This window comes from Capra hircus, chromosome 22, assembly GCF_001704415.2.
Source record: "Capra hircus breed San Clemente chromosome 22, ASM170441v1, whole genome shotgun sequence".
Lineage (NCBI taxonomy): Eukaryota > Metazoa > Chordata > Mammalia > Artiodactyla > Bovidae > Capra > Capra hircus.
The window spans coordinates 52077281-52096371 of NC_030829.1; the positions used below are offsets into that span (position 1 = coordinate 52077281).

At 38.9% G+C, this 19091-nt stretch overlaps 1 protein-coding gene across 1 annotated transcript in view; it reads left to right on the forward strand.

Annotated features, from left to right (window-relative positions):
- The window catches only part of SMARCC1 (SWI/SNF related, matrix associated, actin dependent regulator of chromatin subfamily c member 1), a 122472-nt gene that overhangs the window by 73350 nt on the left and 30031 nt on the right, over positions 1–19091 (forward strand). Inside the window, exons 22-25 of the mRNA XM_018067112.1 lie at positions 10428–10483; positions 12553–12667; positions 13323–13477; positions 18597–18731. Coding sequence (XP_017922601.1) covers positions 10428–10483; positions 12553–12667; positions 13323–13477; positions 18597–18731 — 461 coding nt within the window. The remainder of the gene's footprint in view (positions 1–10427; positions 10484–12552; positions 12668–13322; positions 13478–18596; positions 18732–19091) is intronic.

Sequence of the window (19091 nt, forward strand, 5' to 3'; positions counted from 1 at the left end):
GTCCCCTGAGCTCCTGAATGCCTTGTGAAATACTGGACTCAAGGAGTGTATCTTGAGCCATTTGTCACAGCTCTGTGTAGAAGAACCCAACTCATTATTCCTAGTTTTTGAGAAGGTTAAGAACTAGTCTAGTCCATCAGGAGATGAAGAGCACACTGATAATAATAATGTTGAAAAGATCACTTTCTAGGAACATAAAGCCCAGAAGTGACTGTTAAGTTATAGCATATAAATAGCCTCATTCTTCTCACCCTGAGGATTCCCGTAACATCTTTAAAATCAGGCTCTTCTAAAACACCAGTGTGTGAGACCATGCTAGGCTCGTGAACCTAAGGAAACAGGGATCAGTATCTGATCTTCAAGCTGCGTCATGTGGAGTGGACTTCTCTGTTCTCTTTGTCACTGTTATATTTTAAGGGCTCTTTCAGATCTGTATCAAGAGGCATTGAAATAGAGATTCAGACTTCTGAGCAGCTCAGAATAGGATATTTAACCTCTAAGGACTATCCAGGATTTCAGTGACTTATCTAATGACTCATTCAGTAGATGACAGGACAAGAATTTTTAGGAAGAAATTGGCTTCATGTATATTATTGTCTGCCTTTAGGTGATTTGTAAAAATCAAATGCCATATTATGGTTAGTTGATATAGCTCTCTTGCTATGAGGCAGTTATGTAAGACAGGTAATACTAATAATTGGGGCTGTATTTTATGATGAGTTACATAAACATAGAAAAATTATTCATTATTGGAGAATTCGAGATAAAATGAAATAGTATTGTTCAAGGAGGACTACAAAGGAAGTGATATAAGAAGGAACACAATGGGTTGTGTAATTTTAGACTAAGGAAGACTTCACAAAGAAAGTAGAATTTGGGCTGAGTATTGAAAAAGAGGTTTAGAATGTCACTGAGCCAGCTTGGAGCAAATATAATTTTCTGTGCTGTAGAACAACATGAACAAAGGCCCAGAGGTAGAAATGGAAGGCTGTTTAAAAGGTGAGAAGTAAACCATGTTGGCCATAATACAAAATTCAAATAAGGATGTAGAAAGAGAACAGCGTACAGAAGCTGGAGTGAGGTTATAGAGAATGATACAGGCTCATGAGCTTGCTTGGACGGTATTGCCAGCTTTATGGAATGTTTGGACTTTAATACAGGGAATGACCTGATTATTCTCCCAGAAATGTTCCTATTGTGAGTTCTGACCATGGGCCTCATTTTTCCCTTCCCTGGGAAGACAAAACTTATTGGAATCACATTTCTAAAATTTTTTGTCTCAGGACTTTTTTAACTATTTAAAAAAATATCAGGGAACTCCAAATGCTTCCATTTATCTGGATTGTATTGTTGATATTTTTTACTATATTAAAGATTGAAACTGGCAAAGTTTCTAAAACAAAATGATACATAGGTGCACATTTCTGTAACTACCTTCATCATGTAGCATCTGGAAAGTCAGATTCCACACTTAGATGAGAGTGAAAAGGGAAGTAACATCTTTGTGTTGCTATGTAAATAGTTTTGACCTTGGGAACTCCTAGGGTACCTGGACCACATGTTGTGACTCAGTCACTGAATTAAATAATCATCTTGTACGTGAAGAATATTCATGGTGGGAGAGGGGACATTATTATAAAAAGAAAAACAGCTATAAGTAGAGGCCCATGTGGAGGAAGCACAGTTACTTACACTTCATTCAGTTAGGGAAGGCTTCACAAAGGAAATGACCTTGTAACCAATAGTGAAAAAGGAAGGAGTGAACGTAGGTGGCATATTTTGAAAATAATACAAGAAATCTGTGGGGAGCAGAGTTCCTGGCCAAGTGCATCTGTGGAGGTGTGCGACTGGTTTTGAAAGGCTTTTACCTCGTAGACTTTACCTTGTAGAGAAGAAGGCCAGAGTCTCTGTAGAAGTAACATTGTTGTGTCTATTCTAGAAAGTGACTGTTGACAGTTTACAGATGATGTGTAAGAATGTTCTCAACAAATAAATGTCATTCTTTTCCAAGGAGAATCATGACTTATTTATAACATATTTTATTAAAGGCAGGTATTTTGCAAGCATTTAATTCTTTCCTCAAAGCTAACTTCTCCAGTTCCCTCAAGACTTTAGGAAATGGTTTCTTTATCTCTCATTTTGGTTTTGCTAAGCATATTGTTTATGGGCTTCCCTGGTGGCTCAGCAATCAGCCTGCAATTCAGGAAACCTGGGTTCGATCCCTGGGTTAGGAAGATCCCCTGGAGGAGGGCATGGCAACCCACTCCAGTATTCTTGCCTGGAGAGTACCGTGGACAGAGTATAGTCCATGGAGTTGCAAAGAGTCAGACACGACCGCAGCGACTGAGCATGCATGCACTGGTGGCTCAGATGGTAGAGAATTTGCCTGTAGTGCAGGAGACCCGAGTTCGATCCCTGGGTCTGGAAGATCCCCTGGAAGAGAAAATGGCTGCCCACTCCAGTATTCTTGCCTGGAAAATCCCATGGACAGAGGAGCCTGGTGGGCTGCAGTCCATGGGGTTGCAGAAAGTTGGACACAACTAAGGGATTAACACTTTCACTTTCAAGCATATTATTACTAGACCAAAAAGTACACCTTGTGGAAGCTGGGAGAAAGGGGTGGTGACTGGGGATGAAATTGTCCTGGACTAGTGGATGAGACCATTTCTCTGAAGATGTTCTTACGGATGCTGGCTAATTTGCTTCTCACCCTTGGTTGAGGTTCATTCAGAAGTTAAGGAGGTATGTGTATGTTAGTCACTTAGTCTTGTCCGACTCTTTGTGATCCCATGGACTGTAGCCTTTCAGGCTTCTCTGTCCATGGAATTTTCCAGGTAAGAATACTGAAGTGGGTTGCCATTTCCTCCTCCAGGGGATCTTCCCAACTGATTGATCCTGGGTCTCCTGCATTGTAGGCAGATTCTTTACTGTCTGAGCCACCAGGGAAGCTCGGTGGAGGTACAGTAGTTATCTATTGGTGCAAAACAAATTACCACAAAATTAGTGGCTTAAAACACAGTACATTTATTATCTCCTAGTTGCTGTGAGTCAGAAGTCAAAGTCTATGCATAGCCTAACTTGTCCTCTGCTGAGGATCTCAGAAAGCAACAATCAAGTTGATGGTGGAGCTACATTCTCCTCTGGAGGCTTGACTGTTGAATCCATCCCCAGGCTCACTCTTGTTCTCAGAATTAATTTACTTATGGTTGTAGACCTGAAAGTCTTGGTTTCTTGCTGGCTGTCAGCCGGAAGCTTCCCTCGGCTCCTAGGGCCACTGAGGACTTTTTGCCATTGAGGCTTCCCCTGCATGGCAGCATACTTCATCAGTCCAACAAGGAGTCTCCAGAGCGAGTCTGGTAACAACACAGGGTCTCGTATCATTTAACATTCTATCACTCTGGCTATGTTCTGTTGTGGCTAGAAGTAAATCACAGATGCTGCTCACACTTGGAAGGGATTTATACAAGGGCATGAAAATCTCAAGGCAGGGATCCGATGAAGCCATTCTCATATCTCACCACCAGTGCCCCTCAATTCCCACCATTCAAGTTGAGACCTCGAGAGTCTGGCAGTGTCTCCAAGACTATCTTTGTTCATAAGCAGGGCTGTTGTATTAGGATGAATTTTCTATCACAGAAGTTTGTAAGCTCTTCCTGTAAAGGACTGAATGGTCCTTTACAGGACCTTTACTTTTACCGCCTTTGATGAGTTTCTGTTGCAACTACTCAGTTCTGCGTTTGTGGTGCAGAAGCAGCCATCAGTTCAGTTCAGTGGCTCAGTCATGTCCAACTCTTTGCGACCCCATGAATCGCAGCACGCCAGGCTTCCCTGTCCATCACCAACTCCCGGAGTTCACTCAGACTCACGTCCATCGAGTCAGTGATGCCATCCAGCCATCTCATCCTCTGTCATCCCCTTCTCCTCCTGCCCCCAATCCCTCCCAGCATCAGAGTCTTTTCCAGTGAGTCAACTCTTTGCATGAGGTGGCCAAAGTATTGGAGTTTCAGCTTCAGCATCAGCCTTTCCAGAGAAATCCCAGGACTGATCTCCTTTAGGATGGACTGGTTGCAGGTTGGATCTCCTTGCAGTCCAAGGGACTCTCAAGAGTCTTCTCCAACACCACAGTTCAAAAGCATCAATTCTTCCACACTCAGCTTTCTTCACAGTCCAACTCTCACATCCATACATGACCACAGGAAAAACCATAGCGTTGACGAGATGGACCTTTGTTGGCAAAGTAAGGTCTCTGCTTTTGAATATACTATCTAGGTTGGTCATAACTTTTCTTCCAAGGAGTAAGCGTCTTTTAATTTCATGGCTGCAGTCACCATCTGCAGTGATTTTGGAGCCCCCCAAAATAAATTCTAACACTGTTTCCCCATCTATTTCCCATGAAGTGATGGGACCGGATGCCGTGATCTTCGTTTTCTGAATGTTGAGCTTTAAGCCAACTTTTTCACTCTCCACTTTCACTTTCATCAAGAGGCTTTTTAGCTCCTCTTCACTTTCTGCCATAAGGGTGGTGTCATCTGCATATCTGAGGTTATTGATATTTCTCCTGGCAATCTTAACAAATGAGCACGGCTGTGTTCTAATAAAATTTTATTGACAAAAGCAGCCATCATTTGCTGACCCCTTGTCAGTTGGATTGATCAGATATCTCTTGAGTCGTTAGTAACATAAGAGAGTGGGAGCCAGGCAGGTCATTTTATAAACTGATCTGGTCCTTTACAGAAAAGATCACATGGTGAGGGGGAAGTCACAGATGACACACCAGATTGCGAAAGATCTTTGGCAGCCAGGGAAGATTGAGAGTCCTTTGTTGTCACTGAAGCAGCACCAGAGGCCACTGAAAAGCTCACGTGCAGCCAGCTGAGCTTTCTGACTTTACTAATTGCCATTGAACACTTACTATGAGCCAGACAGTTATTAGCATTTTACATGAACTAATTAAATCCTTAGGTCCATCCCTGTGAAGGAAATAATACTCTTCTTTTGTGTATTTGCAAACTTAAGCCACTGTCAGCTAAGTAGCTTGCTTGGTGTTACTTGAGCTGGTAAATTGTCGGGACAGGATTCGAGCCTAATTAGTGTGTATCCAGAGCTTATCCTATTTTTCTAGAGCAGGGTCTTGGGCCACATCCAGGTTGCCACCTATGTTTATTTAGCCCACAATATATGAGAATGGTTTTTACGTTTTTAAATGTTTGGATGAAACTGAAAGAATAATATTTTGTGATACATAGAAATTATATGATGTTTAAATTTGAGTGTTCATGAAGTTGTATTAGAACACAGCCACGCCCATTCATTTCCAAGCTGCTTTTGTAGCCGATTTCTGCTGCTATAGCAGAGTTGAGTAGATGCCACTAAGACTGTAGGGCCTGCAAACCTGAAAACAGTTACTGTCTGACCCTTTACAGAAAAAGTTTACCAACCCCTGATCTGCTGCTAAGAGCTAGTTGTAAACTGTGATGTCGATATTTTCCCTTGGCTGATGCAGCATTAAGTATCTGGTCAGAGGAGTTTTTTTTCTTTATCTTTCTGTCTTTGGTCCGTGGCTCACTAGTTTATGTCAAGTGCTTTCTTATAGGTTGGGAATTTTCTTTTATTCATTCTAGTATTTTTAATTAACTCTGCCGACATGGGTGAGGCCATATATTTGTAGGGAAAGGTTCTTTACCTTCTAGTTGATCGGCAACAGGATGACATTAAGGGATATGTGAATGACTGCAACCTCTTCAGATTTTACACCTCTGACCAGATCTCAGACCAAGACAAAGCGCATGTGTGCACATGCTTGCTCTCTCTTTCCAGGAAGATTTCTAATAGCCACTGTAACAAAATGTTCTATAGACTAGAAACCATTACTCTTCCACATAGCATCCTGAGAAGTATACAGCTCATAATTAAACTCTTAATAAACATCTCCTTAAAAGTCTGAACACTCATCTTCAGATAGTCCCCCTTACAGAGAGTCTATTTCTAACTCTACCATCCTTTTATGAATAGGTATTAATATTATATTAATATATTGTTCATCTTGAAATTATAAGAGTTGATATCAAATTTGGCTTGCTTTCAGTAGAAAGAGTATGTTCTCTTTTTAGAATGCAGACCTATAGATTGTGATTATTTATTTCAAATGTAGATTACCTTCATTAAAAAAAATACTGCCTTTCTCCCATGTAGTACTTATTCAGTATGTAATTAAGTTGATCCAGCAAAGGCGGCTTAATGCACATTCAATTAAAAGTAACTTTTGAGGTTTTAGGGTTTAAAAAAGCTCCATCTGCATTTGCTTTTTTGTTCACATCATTTTATTATATTTTAATGTATCTTAATTCTTGTTACATATTTCATCTGAACTAGGAATTAGAACATTACCTGTAGTTGTTATTTCCCTTGTACCTGATGTTCTCACTTTCCTACTCCCAGGGCTGAGAATTGTGAATTTTTGAGTAGTGTTCAGCTGTACACGTACATACAAAGTTTTCCTTAGATATGGTATTGCTTTAAGTGTAGTTGCCACACTGTGTTAAGGTGATTGCATCACTAATTCAGTTGTCATTTTTTCATAAAGTAGATTTCTTAATAAAGGAAAGGAGAGAAGAGAATTGACCATTTTTGAACAGTGAACCTTGAACATTCTTGCTTAACTTATTTTGTTGTGAACTGCTTCTGTGAGTAGCACTGTTTTAGGAAATTCCTAGTTTCTCCCTAAAGTTGACCAGTAACACTTGATCCATTACCTTCCTAGTATTCGATTCTGCTGATGTAGCAGGTGTAAATGATGTTCCGTTATGGTTTTAAATTACATTTCTCTGATGACTGCAGTATCTTAAATTTATCAGTCATATGTCATTCTGTGGAATAACTGTTCTTGTCTTATACTCACTTTTCCATAGTGTTTGCCTTTTTCTTTATAAATCTGAGGAACTAATCTAGTTACTGTGAGGCATGTGTTAGTTACTTGTTCTTTTTGGTATCTCAGTGTAAAGAAGTCCTTTATTTTCATTTTAATAGTTTTTTCTTCTATTTTATGGGCACATTTTATGTTGTGATTAAGAGATTATTCAGGTTTTTTTTTAATGTGTCTTTATCTAGAATTGATTTTTTTTTGTTACCATATTGAAATGCAGTTGATTTTATATGTTAATTCTATAGCTAACTGTTTTGCAATGCTGTCTTTATTTCTGGTAACTTTCCTGCAGATTCTTCTAGGTACATCGTTTTATTTTCTGCAGATCATAATTATCTTCTTCTTTCCTTTCTACCCCTTTTTTATTTCTTTTTCTTTATTGACTACCTAGGCTGTGACCTCTATGGCAATATCAGAGGAAAGTAGTATACTGGTATTCATGTCTTACTCTTGATAATAAATGGAATACTATAGGCATCTCTTCTTGAAGAATGACATATATTATAGGATTATCACTGACTGTTTTTGGGGGGCTCAGGAACTTTCCTTTTATTTTTAACCCTTGTCATAAAAGATACTGACTTTTATCAGATACTTTTATGCATATGAGCAAATAAGTTGATAGAAATATTAATGGTAAATCACTCTTCTGTTATTGTCATATTTTTTTTCATAATATATTACCTTTTTAAATACACTACTGGTTTCTGGTATTTTGCTTTGGAGTTTCTCATTTGTGACTATGAATGAGATTTAGCCTAGGGGCCTGTATAATATTCCTTATCTGTTGTCTGTATTCAATTTGTGAATCAAGGTTATTACTGGCCTTATAGAATGAGTTAGGAGATATTCTGTCTTCCATATTCTCTGGAAAAATTTATGAAGATTAGAATCATTTTTTTCCCCTAAATATTTGGTAGAATTCCCTAGTAAAAACATCTGGACCTCTGGTGTTTTTGTCTTAAGTTTTTAAGCTTTTTCAGTTATTATACTTCTTCTTCTTCCCAGATCTGTTTAGGAAAATCAGTTTTCTCATAATTTGTTAATTTGATGTAGTTTTTCTGTTTTATTTGGCATAAACTTTTTTAGAGTGGTTTGTCACTTCTTTTTTTTTTTAAGTGTAGTCAATTTGCAATATTAGTTTCAGGTGGATAGCATAGTGATTCAGTATTTTTATAGCTTATAATACTTTACAATTATTATAAAATATTGGCTATGTTCTCTGCTATATAATCTTTTTTTGCCACTTAATTTTTAAAATTGAATGATACTTGCTTTACAGAATTTTCTGGTTTTCTATCATACATCAACAAGACTCAGTCATAGGTATAGCCATGCCCTCTCCTTCCCAACCTCTGTTCCATCTCTTTCCCCATTCCAGCCTTCTAGATTGTCGCAGAGCCCCTGTTTGAGTTCCCTGAGTCATACAGCAAATTGCCATTGGCTGTCTATTTTACATACAGTGTTATAAATTTCTTTATTACTCTGTCCATCCATCTCACCCTCTCCCTTCTCCCCTTCCACCGTGTCCATAGGTCTGTTCTCTGTGTCTGTTTCTCCATTGCTGCCCTGCAAATAAATTTGTCAGTACCATCTTTATAGATCCCATATATTTGTGTCAGTATACAATAGTTATATTCTTTTTCTGACTTACTTCATTCTGTATAAAAGGGTCTAGGTTCATCCACCTTACTAGAACTAGGTGACTCAAATGTGTTCCTTTTTATGGCTGAGTAGTATTCCACTGTATATATGCACCAGAGCTTCCTAATCCATTCATCTGTTGTTGGACATCTGGGTTACTTCCATGTTCTAGCTATTGTAAATAGTGCTGCTTGTTGCTTATTTATTTTATATATACAGTAGTTTGTGCTCTTAACCCCCTTCCCCATCTTGACACTCTTTCCTTCCCTCTCCTCACTGGTAACCACTAATTTATTCTGTGAGTCTGTTTCTGTTTTATTTTTTATATTTCTCATATAAGTGATAACAGAATATTTGTCTTTCTCTGCCTGGTTTATTTCACTAAATGTAATGCCCTCCAGGTCCATCCATGTTGTTGCACAGTGTGAAATTTTGTTCTTTTTATGGCTAAGAAATATTTGTGTGTGTGTGTGTTCCACATCTTCTTTGTCCATTCATCTTTTGTTGGATGCTTAGATTGTATCCATATCTTGGCCACTCTAAATAAGGTTGCTCCAAACATTGGAGTGCTAGTATCTTTTTGAATTAGTGTTTTCACTTCCTTAAATATTTACTCAGGAGTGGAATTGCTAGATCATATAGTGGGTTTTTGTTGTTGTTTTTGAGGAACCTCCCTACTGCACTGATTTACATCCCCACTGACTGTGTACTAGGATTCTGTCTTCTCCACATCCTCGCCAGCGTGTGTTACTTGTAATCTTTTTGATGAGAGCCATTTTGACAACGTGTGAGACGATACCTCATTAGGATTTTTACTCTCATTTCTCTGAAGATATGCAACTTTGAGCCTCTTTTCTTGTGTCTGTTGGCTGTGTGTTTGTTTTCTTTGGAAAAGTGTTTATGCAAGTCTAATGCTCATTTTCTCATTGAATTATTTGTGTTTTTTAAAATATTTAATTGTATGAGCTGTTTATATATTTTGAATACTAACCCTTCATCAGTCAATATTATTTGTAAATATTTTCACCTCTTCAGTTAGGTTGCTACCACTTCTTTTTTGATCTTTGCTTTTTTATCAATAGTTCTGGCCTTTCTTCCATTTTTAATATTAATTTCTGCCTTCCCTCTCTTTTCTTGATCTGTCACAGAAGAGATACCTTGATTCTATTTTATATTTTTAAACTGTTGTATTTTTGTTTGTTTGTTATCTCTTTAATTTTTTTTGCCCTTGTTATTTTCTGCCTACCTCCTCTAGTCTGTTTTTCTTTCTTTCTTTTCTATAAAGAATGTACAGCTTATAGACTTTGACCATTATTTCTTTTCTAATCTAAGAATAAAAGGCATATTTTACCTTTTCCCATAAGTGGTATTTTTACTGAATCTCAAAATTACATTTCCAAACACAGAGAAGTGTGTATTTTAAGCTTCTGATTTCATTGCATTGTGGTAACAAAGACAACTTTAACTTAAAAAGTGTTTTTGAACTTTTAATTTTTATGTGTACAGAAAAATGGAGACCCACAGTGGGCAGTTCAGTTCATTTTCGCGCATTAAACACACTCATGTAAGCAGCCCCAAGATCAAGAAAACTGATTATTACCAGCACCCCAAGCCACCCTTGAACCCACCCTTTTCCTGCTGAACCACTGTCCTGATTTCTAACATCACAGATTACTTTCACCTGCTTTTGAATTTTAAATTACTAGAATCATAAAGTATGTGTGGTTTTATGTCAACCTTCTGGTTGTGAGATCTGTCCATTATACTGTGTATAGTTGTATTTCAGATACTCTCAGAATTTTATAATAGTTTTTACTTTTTCCCCACATTGTACTATTTGTTCTTATTCCTTTGTTTGTAGAAGGAGCTGAAGAGGAAAAAATGGAAACAGATACTGATGCTCAGCAGCCTGAAAAGGTAACATGTCAGTCTGTTTGAATTCTCCCATGACAGAAAAGCCATAGAGAGCAGTCTTTCACACAAAGCAGTTTGGGTTTATTTTAATCTTTTGAGTCCCTCTCGGGACTATAAGTGATTCTGTCAGCCATTTTCACTTTCCTGGTTTAAGGTGCAGTTCCCATAAGACATAATACAGGACATTTTTCATTTATTTAGTGAGGATTTATCCACTCTTCAGGTTCCCGGTGGGCTTCCCTGGTGGGTCAGCTGGTAAAGAATCCACCTGCAATGCAAGAGACCTGGGTTCGATCCCTGGGTTGAGATGATCCCCTGGAGAAGAGAACGGCTACCCACTCCAGTATTCTAGCCTGGAGAATTCCATGGACTGTATAGTCCGTGAGATCACAAAGAGTTGGACATGACTGAGTGACTTTCACTTTCACTTTAGTGAGGATTTATCTATCCACTCTTCCAGCTACTGCTTCTGTAATTCCTTCAGACAGAGTTGGGGAATGTGAATACAAGAGACTATTGAAAACTTTAAACTATTGAATTTTGTAGGGTTTGGGTTCTGTACTTATGCCGGAAGAGAATTAGAGAGTATTGAGGAATTTTCTGGGAGACTTAGCTGTCAGCAGAAAAAAAAATTGGAAAACTTAACAAGAAGGTGACATTTGAAGTATGTTTTAAAGAGCACATAAAATTATAACGCTTGAAATGAAGAATGGGGAATCAGATATTCCAAGTGGCAGTGGAGGGAGAGACACTGCAACCAGTGTGCAGAAGGCATCCAGGTGCCCAGCATGTTTGTGTCCTGACCACTGTCTCATGAAGGCTGTAAATGTGAGGTAAGCCAAGCAGAACAGAATTGTCAAGCCTCTTCAAGATCAGGATACAGAATAATTAGTCAGTCACTGTTTAAATGAAGCAAGGATTTAAGGTCTTAATTACATTTTGTGCTTTATCATTGTCTATAGATAAGGAGAGGAAGGGAATCGTAGTAAAATTAATGATTGTTCTTACACCGTCTCAAATTCTGTGCTTTATACTTTACATTTATGAATTTATCAAGTTGCTAAAACAGCCTCAAGTCAATGATAGTCTCTTCATTTTATAGATGATGTTATATAATTTGTCCAAGGATTTCAAAATTGGTAAATGATGCCAGCTCCTGACCATAGAGCAGTTGAAGCTTTCAGTCTCCAGAAAATGATCACTGATTGCTCTGTTGTGCCTCTTCTAAGAGCCATTGTAAATGCCTGTGTTGAAGAGCTTTGTCAACTTTTAATTTTGGCAGCATTTCATTTTGCTTCTTGGTTGATACTGTACATTTTATGTATTTTTATTCATTTTATATATTGAAGTATAGTTGATTTACAGTATTGTGTTAATTTCTGCTCTGCAGCAAAATGATTATTATACATATATACACAATTTTAATATTATATTCCAGTATGGTTTATTATAGCATACTGAATATGATTCTCTGCTGTACAGTAGGACCTTCTTGTACTGTGCTTTTTAAATACTTTTAGTACTTTCCCTGGTGGCTCAGATGGTAAAAAGTCTGCCTGCAATGCAGGAGACCTGGGTTCGATCCCTGGGTTGGGAAGATCCCCTAGAGAAGGGAAAGGCTACCCACTCTAGTATTCTTGCCTGGAGAGTCCCTAAGAACAGAGGAGCCTGGCGAGCTGCATGCAGTCCACGGGGTCGCAAAGAGTCAGACATGACTAAGCAACTGAGCATCCAGACGACTAACTATGTGTTTGTTTGTTTAACCAGTAAATAAGTCACACTGACACTCTTCTGGACACTGTGTCCCCAGCATTATGGCAGAGTGGGTGGGACTGTACTTAAGAAACATGAAGTCTCATGAGCATTCAGGAGTTGTGGATAGTGAGAGGTATTTTTCAGAATTTATTGACTTTTTTCCAGCTATTCTCGACAAGACTTTTCTGAACCTAGTCCACCTGTTGCCAAAAATAGTGGAAACTTTTGTTATTCTAAGATAACATCACTTGTAAAAGGACCTTTTATTTTCTTTTTCTCAAGTCAAGTCTCTGTTTTTTCTTTTGTACCCCTTTCAGGCAGAAAACAAGGGGGAAAATGAAACGGATGAAGGTGATAAAGCACAAGATGGAGAAAATGAAAAAAACAGTGAAAAGGAACAGGATAGTGAAGTTAGCGAGGATACCAAATCAGGTAATTTGAGGAAACTCTTTGGACTTTATTATGTAAAACACTAAAAGCACTGGAGAAATGTGAGCAGTTAAATTGTGTAGAAATAGTCCTTCGTTTGCTACGTGTTTCTTAACAGTAAACATGAATTTGAGTTTTATTTTGCACTGAGGCACCATCACCATGATGATGACTACATTGTTTTCAGCGATACAGAGACAAGCAAGTTGTCTGGCTGTGACTGAAGTCAGTACTTCAGTACATTTTCTTTCCAGTTCGTTGCTGGCGTGTCCCGTCCTGCCTGACTTGAAAGGCTTCCAGAGGTGCCTGTTCTCGGCTTCTGATTTGCTCCAGACCCTAGGATTTCCCAGAGCATCTCATTGACTGATGAACAAACATTTTGGTCTTAGGACTTAGCTCCCCTGAATTTTCCTTTATATCCAAGGGAAACTACATAGAGAGCTCAGAGAAGACAGAGTGTCCTATTTAGAAAATCCATCTCAAGTAGAAGCCGACTAACATGCACGGAGTGGATCAACAGAAACCTTAAGAAGGGAAAGGCACTGGGATCTCTTTGTAATATCAGTCCTAGTTCGTCATGTGGCAGAGGTGAGAAGTAAGATGGCTTATTCAGACTGGGCACACTGGTAATAAAGCTTCCTGATTTTTCCCCCCCCAGAAGAAAAGGAGGCTGAAGAGAACAAGGAACTCACTGATTCTTGTAAAGAAAGAGAAAGTGATGTTGGGAAGAAGAAAGTAGAACATGAAATTTCTGAAGGAAACGTAGCCACAGCCGCAGCAGCTGCTCTTGCCTCAGCTGCAACGAAAGCCAAGGTTTGCCCCTGACAGCTCTTTTCCTAGTGCTCTCTTAATCCATGAATGGCTGTATTGTTTTGACGTTACTGGGAATATTTAGTATAGAGAGCCTTGCACCTCATAGATGACTGTTTGTTTGAATGACATTTCTAGGTTAAGAATTCCATGGGCAGGTGGATGGTGGAAATAGCAGACCTGGGCCTAAGTGGTGGCTGCTTTCGAGTCATTCATTGTGTCATTCATTCAGTCTTCTGAAGACTGCAGTGATTGAAGGCAGAATTTAAAGTGTCTCAAATGTGCCTGCAGAACTTGTCTTGGACTGTAGTTCCAATAATTTCTACCAGATTGAAATATTTGTAATTTTTAAGACAAAAATCTGTTTCCTTGTATAAATACTTCACCCTGCTTTTACAGACTGGAGGGAACAAGAAGGAACCTAAAATAGCTCTTTTTCTTCTTGAATTTGCCAGCTTTTCTGGGGGTGGTTTTCTCTATTTATAACATGGTATTGACTTCCCAGCATATTTAAGAAGAAAAGAGAATGTTATTTTCCCTGCTTTGTGTTAAGTTAGCACTTTAAAGCATTCTAGGCATGAATATGTCAAGTTTAAAAAATCTATTCACCCCTTTTCTATTTTACCTTCAAAAGTAGTCTCCTTCCATTATAGGTCACCACATTTTAAGCAGTGGTTAGTAGGACATGGCTAATTATTTTATCTGGACCTGTTCTTGATCCATTGGTAAAGATGTTTTTCATGGTGTTTAATTACCCCAGACTATTTAGCTGTTGTAAACTGTTTCTCCAAGTGTTTAATCTGTGTGGCATGACTTTATAACGTGCCACACAGATCCATTGATGACCCAGTTCAAACCATAAGAGCACTGTTTGGAGTGCCTGCCCATTTGATATAGGTGCAGACGGTGTTGGGGAGGGTTGCTCACCGGTCACAGAATTGTTCAGTCAGATACCCCAGCTGAATGTTACTCCACAATAGATTGAGGTCTTGCATATTCATACTAGGCAGTCTCTTCTAAAGATGTGTCCTGATCCTCATGGTTCTTAAGTATAATTTTAGGTATTCTCTCTTGTCTGCCACCCCCGATGTCTAGGAATTTGTGAGAGGTACTCTTGTTTTAGTGAATACTTTGACTGTTGTTTCATATTTGTTTGGTTTTTTCTTCCTTCATTGGAAGCAGTTTTTGAGTCTGTCTCCTGCGAGGTTGGATTCCTGGCTATCTCATTGTTTCTAAGCTGTCCAAGTTATTTCTGTTCATGTTGTCATCAATTGGGCATGTTTTCTCTAAAAAGGAGCCAAGCCAGGAGGGCTTCCCTCCTTTATGCCTTTGAATTGAAAGACACAGCTGTCCACCCAGTCTTCACTCAGGTCACCTTTGCATTGAAGTATAACTTAGACACAAATAAGTAGATACGTGTGTCTACAACTAGTACATTTTTTCACAGGCTGAACCCACTATAGGCTCATAAACAGCACTTGTGTCAAGCTGTATATATAACCTTACCTGCTTAGCATTAGCCTCTTCATATCCCTTCCAGTGACTGCTTCCCTTCAGAAGTAGATGCTGCATGCCTCCTAACAAGTTACTTCTTATGGAAGGAATCATATGCAGAAAAACCTTTAAAAATACCGATATAAGCATGGTACTTTCTTAAATAACCTCTCTGTCTCTTCAGGCTCGAACGCCTTAGGGAGTTTGGGGATCTTCCCTGATCAGGACCCTTCTCAGTTCTCAAGGGTCATTTCTCTACCGTCTGTCCTGAAGTCTCACTGTCTCTTCCCATTATTTCTCCTCTCTGTACTACTATGTGTGCTTCATTGTAAGTTACCAAAGAAGGAATTAAAGTAGTAGATGACCATAAAAAGCCTCAAAGGTCTTTTTGTGCTTTGGACACAAACGTTTGTACCACTGACCACCTTGCCACTGTTGTTTGATTCCTTCATTACAGAGGAACTGCTCTTACGGGTCAATTACCGTGGCCCTTGGATAGTCCGTACAATATTTAGAAGAGTGTCCAAAGAACATTTTCTGTCCAGGTCACTGAATTTCCACTCCCTCATCAATCATTCACTCTTTATTTCTAATAGACTTGGAACTTGGGTCTTCATTCTTGGAATACCTGTGTCTTCCACTAACTTGTGAAAGTGTTACAGATGTTCACACTACATGACTTGGTTCATGAATTGTTCCATGCTACTTTCACAGCACACATAATCATTTTTGTGCTACGTTGTAATTAAGGAGTAAGGAATTTGCTTAAATTACTGTAATTAGTACAACTTATCTAGCCTATCCAAGCTTTCTGTTGTTCTTGTTTTTGTTCTTCTGAGTCTATAAACAGCTTTGTTATTAAGAGTTTTCCTTGATACATTTTAATAGTTTGCCACACTCTGACATGGAGTGGTAATTAGAGGTTCTAGAGCTAGCTCCGAAACATACAGAGTGGTTATGCTTTCTGGCTTTCCTCGTCCTTGCCAGATGAGGGGCTTTTGGGTGGAGAGATAGGCTTTTTCATCCCACCTACTGACAAGCTGTGGACTAACTCACCTGAAGAGTGGTGTGTGGGTGTGAGAAAGCACTGTTGGCCTAGTGCCTTCCATGCCTTCCATCTGGGTTTAGCTGGAAGAAACCATCCAGAACTACTGCTGGATAAACTTAGAAACTCCAGAAAATAGAGTATGTCCTCCTTTATCAGTAGCAGTAGGATTCAGTTCTCATAAGATAGCAGAAATCACTTTTTTTTTTAAGCCCACATAGACATTTACTTTGGAGAAGGCAGTGGCATGCCACTCCAGTACTCTTGCCTGGAGAATCCCATGGACGGAGGAGCCTGGTGGGCTGCTCCATGGGGTCGCTAAGAGTCGGCCATGACTGAAATGACTTAGCAGTAGCAGCAGTAGACATTTACTTCAGGTTTCTTTTCTACTGCCATGCCATACCCACCTACTTTAAAAAGGAGATTTGTCTTCATGGTAACTGCGTGTTAGTTTTAGGACATCAGGAAGATTTTTTTTCTTATCCCTCAGAAATACTTCATAACTTGCTCCCTTATGCCTGAAATTCTCTCTCGAGATAGGAAAATTGTATCTTTTTCTCATTTTACATGAAGTTAACCAGAATACATTCTTGAATAGCATGTATAGGATTTTGAGTCCTTGATTTTGGAAGTTTGTCTTTATTTTGTACCTAATTAAGTTGTACTTGAAATTCTAGACTGAAGTTTATTATCTATCAAAATTTGGAAGGCATTTTTATCTTTGTTTTCAAAAATCTAGTTTTCCTTTTGAGAAGTCTAACATAGTCTGAATTTTTGTTTGTAACCTTTTTTTCTTTTTGGTCTGTCTGAAATTTTTTAGAATTTTCAGTCTTTTGTTCTTAAATCTCCAAAGTTCATTGTTGTGAATCTTTTTTTTAATGTTTATTTGCTTACATGGTAATAATCCCTTTATGTTTAATAACTTGTGATCTTCAGTTTTGAGAGGAAGTATTTTGCTGTGTTTATTTGCTAATGAGTGGGGATATCCCTAAGTTCCCCGGCTTCCCTTGCAGCTTAGCTGGTAAAGAATCTGCCTGCAGTGCAGGAGACCTGGGTTCGATCCCTGGGTTGGGAAGATCCCATGGAGAAGGGAAAGGCTACCCACTCCAGTATTCTGGCCTGGAGAATTCTATGGACCATAGTCCATGGGTCGCAAAGAGTTGGATACAACTGAGCGACTTTCACTTTCATTTTCCCTAAGTTCCTGTATTACTCTCAAAAAAGTAGAACATTTTCTGCCAAAGCCAGCAGAGTTCTAGGGTTCCCATTCTCATTTCAAAAAGCAAAACAAAACTAGAAACCGGTAACAGTAGGCTCTTGAGAAGGGAGAGACACAAATGAGAAAGAAAGCCACTTCTTCTTTTACACCTCCTTGCGCAGTGAATTTTTTATCAGAAGTACAGAGTTACAGCACTGTCGATGATAGCAGACTTAGAATCATGTAATCTTCATTTTAACTTTTGGTATTGTTGATGCAGCTTAATATAGTTTAAGGAGGGAAACATGACCATTAATAGCTACAGATTCTTTCATAAAATCTTTCACCTACACTTCTGAATCTTCTTGCAGGTAAGTCTCCAAAAGTATAAAACTGTTTTTCTTTCTCAACTATAAAAGAATGAAATATAAGGCTCTTATTTAATCAGTGTTCTCTTTAGGTCCCCAAAACTATATTCAACTCCTTGTGCGTGTTCACTCCTTCTAGATTTTATAAGAAATACAGATCAGTAAGACAGCCACCCTGTGTTAATTCTCAAAACCTTGTGTAGAAGCAAGATAAGCACACAAATTCAGCTGATAAAATAGTGGAAAATAGTGTTGGGGGTGTGTTGCTGTAACCTCTTGGATGGTATCTGGAGAAGGTGGGACTGATCCTTTGCACATAGTCGGGACATTGGCCAAGTATGGGATCCTCGTCCTCTCTGAGGGATCCTCATCTTCTCTGACTGATGTGGCATTTTCCTCTGGGTGCTGCTGAGTTGACAGAAAATGAGAATAGGACCCATTAGTCCTGTTGCAGGGAGTGAGTGATACATTCTTCCAGAATGTCTTCCTGTTTATCTTCAAACTAGGGGTGAAGTATTGTTCACCTCCTTTCCTCCCTGTTCCCAGTAGACCCTCACTAGGGGCTGTGCATCTGCGTGTTGGGCGCTGAGGGAGACCACTGCTTGCCTGCCCCCTGGACAGTTCCTGAGAAGGGAAGGGCAGAGTTACAGAGTGAGGGTTGGAGGCAGGCTCGGCGGCAGATGGGGAAGTGCCCTGCGGGCCATTGTGTCCTTCTGTTTGCCCATCAAGGCCCTGATTCATTCTCCCTTTCCTGGTGGGCTCTTTGAAGAGAGTAGATTTTCATGGTAGAAGTTGCCTTTTAATCCTTAAAAAGGGTTGATTTATATCTGTTAAGTACTAGAAATTGAGGCATGGATAGTTGTTAAATTGAAATAAATGCTAGAAACTTACAAAGAGGGCATCTAGGGCACCATTCTCAATTACATAATTCCTACTTTCAGTAGCAATTTCAGCATTGTCTTACTGTTTTCTAAGCAAATGTTTACCGGAATACTTCAAATGATTTCTTGCCCTTAGCACCTGGCTGCCGTGGAAGAGAGAAAGATCAAGTCTCTAGTAGCTCTTCTGGTTGAGACACAAATGAAGAAACTGGAGATTAAACTTAGACATTTTGAAGAACTAGAAACTATCATGGACAGAGAGAAAGAAGCTGTAAGTAATGGGAATTTTATAGTGGCTTTTTGACAGTTAACTTGGATCACTTTTCATAAAACACAAACGAAAGAAAATATGGTAACCTAATTTGTTGGTCTCCATCGCTATCATTTAACTTTTTCTGTATTTGCTTTGCTCTTTCAAAAGGATTATCAGTCAGTGATGGTAAATTAAAGGAAGTCTGAAAATAATTATCTAAACCTCAGCTTCTTACACTTCTTGGCTTTGCAGATACTTGACAGTATCAGATTCTCCCTTCTTCAGTAGTCGGATCTTATACTTACTGTATTACCTATGTATTATGTTCCCTCTCTTCTATGGAGAGCCAGGTCTAGAGGAGTAGTTAGAAGCAGCATT